General features: G+C 37.3%; 1 protein-coding gene across 1 annotated transcript; it reads right to left on the minus strand.

The window, feature by feature from the left end:
* Positions 1-1,969: 1,969 nt before the first annotated feature.
* On the minus strand, positions 1,970-4,822 carry LOC139715734 (ileal sodium/bile acid cotransporter-like). Its single transcript, XM_071627286.1, has 5 exons — positions 4,607-4,822; positions 4,038-4,231; positions 3,399-3,603; positions 2,800-2,811; positions 1,970-2,485 (listed from the first exon to the last, which is right to left on the minus strand). Exons 1-5 carry the CDS (start codon positions 4,820-4,822, stop codon positions 1,970-1,972), a joined length of 1,143 nt encoding a protein of 380 aa, XP_071483387.1.
* Positions 4,823-5,136: the final 314 nt, after the last annotated feature.

Consider the following 5,136-nt stretch of genomic DNA (forward strand, 5'->3'; position numbering starts at 1 on the left):
CTACCTGTTAAGCCATGTTTTCCAAACGGGAGGTTTTGTAGTCACCCTGTAAGACCAGTTATAGCCTTTTGTCAAGGCCCTTTAGCTGTATGGTGAAGAGAGCCCAGCCGAGTGGGGTTGCGTTGTTGCGCTCGGCTGGACTCGATTCGCTCGTCCGTTACAGCGACAGGGCTTTGACAAAAGGCTATAGACCAGTTACGGAATTCGATATTTATAAATCAATCTATTATGGAGATATTGGTACGCACTCACAAAGCAAATTTATACATGCATTAAGCCGTTCAAGTGTCACATGGCGAAAAACAGACTTCCAGTAACACTATGTGGAAAGTTGACAGACCTACACATAATGATAATGGAAATAAAGAATAACAAAACTGTTCTTGACCAACAACAACTTGAAAACAATAATTACCTGATATTTCAACATGTGTGTTCGAATATGTTGTAACGCTATGGTAAACGACAGAAAATGTACTTTTTGATAAGCTGTGTGCCTTGTTCTGTTCTGAGTAAGAAATGTAAAGAGGCGAAGACACACTCATTCGTTCAGAGTTAAAAGAAGCTCACGGAAAGTTTAGTGAATTGCATCAGACTTTGGTATTATGAAGAAGTGTTCGTATCAGGCATAATTTTCAGAACAATACATGTTATAGTAAAACTGTGAAAAAACAAAGACTGACAATGATACCATTTTAATAGTGTAAAATCATACATAAAATGCATGACATTAAACTTTGTATCAAAGACAGAAGTTATACCAACGGAGAAGTTAGTCCAAGGGATAATGAGAATACAAACTTGAAAAATCTGACTTCATGGACATTCAATATAAAATTTAATGTACTTTCGAATGAGGATGTCAATTTGCTAAAGTATAGATTTTATTGATTTATTTTCTCAACATTGTAATATTACTTTACCACCCTCAGTCTTTTAAAAACATACCTTCAAGTTAATCAAACTCAAAGCTGACAATGGCGGTATCATTTGATTCTAAATGAAAACATGAAAACTCCCCAGTATATACCAAAGAGATATCTCTTTTTAAGATGACAAAAACAATACCTGAACCTATACCGACGAGTTTCATTGAGTAAGGCTATTCAGGAAAGAATACTAAATCAATTCAAAGTTTACAATGATTTAACAATGACACCTCGGAATACACCTGGCTAAGCATGTGGTAAAAACTACATTAAATTGATCGGTTCGAGTTACTAACAAATTATGATGTTGATCTCCATAAAATGATGAATAAATTCAAAGACATGAATAAGTGAATGAATATGTTTTTCGTCAAATCAAACTAATTAAAAGCATACGTTAAGACTTGACATTAAACTTTTCTATCCAAGGAATTATCAAGTTGCTTATTGGTGCCCCCCCCCCCAAAAAAAAAGAGAGAAGCATGAACATGGATTTATTTTATAAAACCTTAAAATCATGGTGTACAACAAACCATAACTAACAAATATGAAAATTTGAAGGTATTTTGACATAGGGCGTCAAATACCACGTGCTGTAAGACGTTTGTGAGAAGGGAAAAAGAAAATGGGGTTAGGAAAGAAAATGATATGACTTAAGTAAAGCATGATCATTATCCTTGATAATTATGTAACTTGCAATTATGTTCCAGTCTTCAAATGCCACATAGGCACATATGTATAGGCCTACAGTAACCAACCTGACCGAAACCTGTCGACAAAGATCCTTAAAAAGTCGAACGCTCGGTCATTAAAGACAATAAGTGAACGACTTCCTTGCTGTCACAACTACTGGTAAACCAAACAATTCAGCACCCATTACGTAGGCCTACGTGGCTAAACCAATTTCACGTTACACACATGCATAAGAACATAATTATATTATGCATAATAATGGTCAGAGGACTATACCTTTATATAATTTCATTTCATTAATGTTGTAAAATTAATGTTGAAGTTTATGTTATTTTCTTCATTGTGCATTATTTTGAAATGGTTGTGATTTCTGTTGCTACCTCTTGAGTGTAAACTGAGTTGCCAATTTTACTCGTCACTTCTGGGCCACTGGCCTCCTCTTCATTGACCTTGACTCTAACTATTTCAATGTTGTCTTCAGCATCCGCCCCTTTGCCTTTCCGCATGTGTATAATCCACCTGTATAACCCGATCAGTAAAGCTGGCTCGAGATGGATGAAAAATAGATAGAGAATTGGGTAGAAAAGCATGTCTAGGAAAAGAGGCGAATCGGCGAAGGAGAGGAGGGTCACCGTCCAGGCAAATACTACGTTCTGGGAGCCGGTCTCGAAGGCGATAGTACGGCACTTGGCATGAGGCTGTCGGAACAAGAGGGAGAACCCGTAGCCTATGGCGAAGCCCAGGGCAGGAAGAAAGATGGAACACAACCACAGTCCCCATCCGGCTTTGTAGAAATTTGGATTCAGCATTATGGGGAAGGCAAGTCCCGGAATCGCCATGAGAACCACAAGAATCAAGGATACCTGATGTGTAAGTGAGAGAACGTCAGAGCGCATAGATATTCGGGTTCGTTTTTATTGCATGTCTCGATATTAGAATTATCAACTTTCAAAATTACCATGCCTTATTTTTTTTTTGAAATATACCATTGCTTTCTCTATCATCGCACATGATTTAAAATTAAAAACAAGTTACAATTATGGAAGGATTTTGTTTTTGAATAACGGTGCAAAAAGTCCCGAAAAACTTTAGATACCGGTGACCTTTCCACAGGTGAATGTATTTTATACAAATGACAATGTTAACTCTGACATTCTTATAACTCTATCCGCTTTACCCTTACCAAATGCTTATTGTGAAGGGAACGCCCCGTACAACTCTGATTAAAGGATGTACAGGCTACAGACGGGTGTAAAAGCTTTTCTTTCTTTATAATTATTTCGAAATGAATATCTTTCATCAATGGATATCATAGCTGCTTTAGAATGCATGGACTGACTTTCCTATTGGATCTACATTCTAGTACAATGGGAATTACTTGTTGTTGCTTACTTATTGTTGTTGAATTCTTGTTGACCTAGGGAGCAGTGATTTTTCAAATGTTCAAGATATCTCATTTGATGCATATGTGTAGGTCAGTTGTATCACAAAACATCCTATACCAAACTTTTCGCAATAAAGCCTAAAATATAAGAATATATTATCAGTATTTTTCTCAATAACCAATAACTGTAGACGGTTTAGTCTGGAAACATGTTTATTATATCTATTGTTCATATTTTGTATATTTAGCGATACTTAACGTTAATTAAACTGATTCAATTTTATTACAGTGGTTGTTTCTAACCCCTATTACTCACATACTATAACTATTTTAAAGCACTAATGCGGAGTTTTTGTTTCATCTGCAAATGGTAAATTATGCCTTTAACTCACACGTGTAATCCAAGTCGACCATTCCTTCTTCCACCAGTTCAAGAACACTCCGAAGGCAGCAGGGATCAGAATAGTGACGAGGGTCGTAAAAATGTTCATGTAAGGAATCACAGTTGAATCACTGGTCCAAACCCGAGCGTATATAAAGAGATTCAGGGGCATCATCCCTATGGCGACAGCCGTGGAAACTGTTGTCATGGAAACACTGGCAGAGAGAATGATGTGAGCGTGTGTGTAAATAGGAATTCAGGCACAGAATTTCTTGTTAAATCGTGCACTCTTTCGTACTTCTCTTTCCTCCCCTTCATTTGATTAAACAGCAGGAGAAGTTACCTTGTACGCCTGTCAAACTTTACGGATAAGAGCATTACACAAAAGTAATTATCGTTTCTAAGAGCCGTGGTCGGGATCATTCTTCTAATACATTATTTTCTTCATAGAAAAGATACAGAGAAAGTGATGATAAACAAAGATGTACAGCTATTCTAATGACATGTGAATTGTAAAAGACTGACGAAAATCGAAGCATCAATAACTGAAAAGGAAAGAATATCACATAAGGGAATATCATGTCTTCTTAAAGACTGCATGAATGAAGAAACTATCAAAGCAACCGTCCTTTTCACAGACGAATATCACCTCAAGCACACGTCTCCATTCGTCCAGTATGTGAAGACATTCGAATTAGTTCCACCAGGGCAGCAGGCAACTAGGAGGACCGATATGGCGCCGGCGGTGTCAAGTTTCAAGGCCAGGCCGAGGCAGAACCCGATCAGAGGCATCAGAATAAACTGTGACGCCATGCCGATGAAAAATCCGGCAGGATGACGAAACTGTACGAGGGAAGAGTCACTGAGGTAGTAGTCTGGCTTTCATACCCTCTGCTTGTACTATTTTTGTATTGACGTCTGTGATGCGTCTCTTTGCTTGGAACATGCATGGAAATACAGTGACCTTTATCATCTTACATATTGTCAAACATTTTCGAAGTGTAAAATAACTTGATGTTTGCTTTGTATGTGCGTGTGTGCTTGTGTATTTCGAGGTCAAAGGTCTTGCGATTAGCTGGTACATAATACACCTGCATTTAAAATTTCTTTTTAAACAGAACTAAAGGGTTTCCCTATCGTTCAGGAGGTATTGCAAAAATGAAAATGATTTGATTAAAAACGGAAGGATTTACTGAATGATGTACATTGTCTACAAACCGTCTCTTTAATGTCCTTAAAATTAATGGTCACGCCCATTGACAGCATCAGCAGCACCAGTGACATAGTGGACAAGATCTGTGACGCCAAGGTTAGATTGACTCCACCGTTTGGAGGACTCGCAGTGGTACCATTACTAGTAATATTTGGCGTTATCGTAGACAGCACAGTCGACTCGGTGATCCAGATGACAGTCACACCCGTAACATCCCCCATATCGTATGATTATGAACTGCCAAAAAACATATATATATATTAAAGGTCATCATTGTTTTCCTCCTGCTACCGGATATGATACTTTTTTTTTTCTTTCAGATGAAGAACCAAATTGATACTCCTTTCCCAGAGGTGCCAAATCTACACTTGAATAGTTTGTTCGCAAGAACTAATAAGTCCATATTTGCCAAACGGAGATATTTGCGATTAAAAGTCAAGAAAATTAAAGAGAATAATAAAAAAAAAATGCTTCGTTTGACCATAACTTCAAAAATATACCTTAATATGTAATGACCAATATATCATCTGAAATG

Source organism: Diadema antillarum, unplaced genomic scaffold (genome assembly GCF_040938485.1).
Source record: "Diadema antillarum isolate AM-2024a unplaced genomic scaffold, OU_Dant_1.0 scf00000006, whole genome shotgun sequence".
Lineage (NCBI taxonomy): Eukaryota > Metazoa > Echinodermata > Echinoidea > Diadematoida > Diadematidae > Diadema > Diadema antillarum.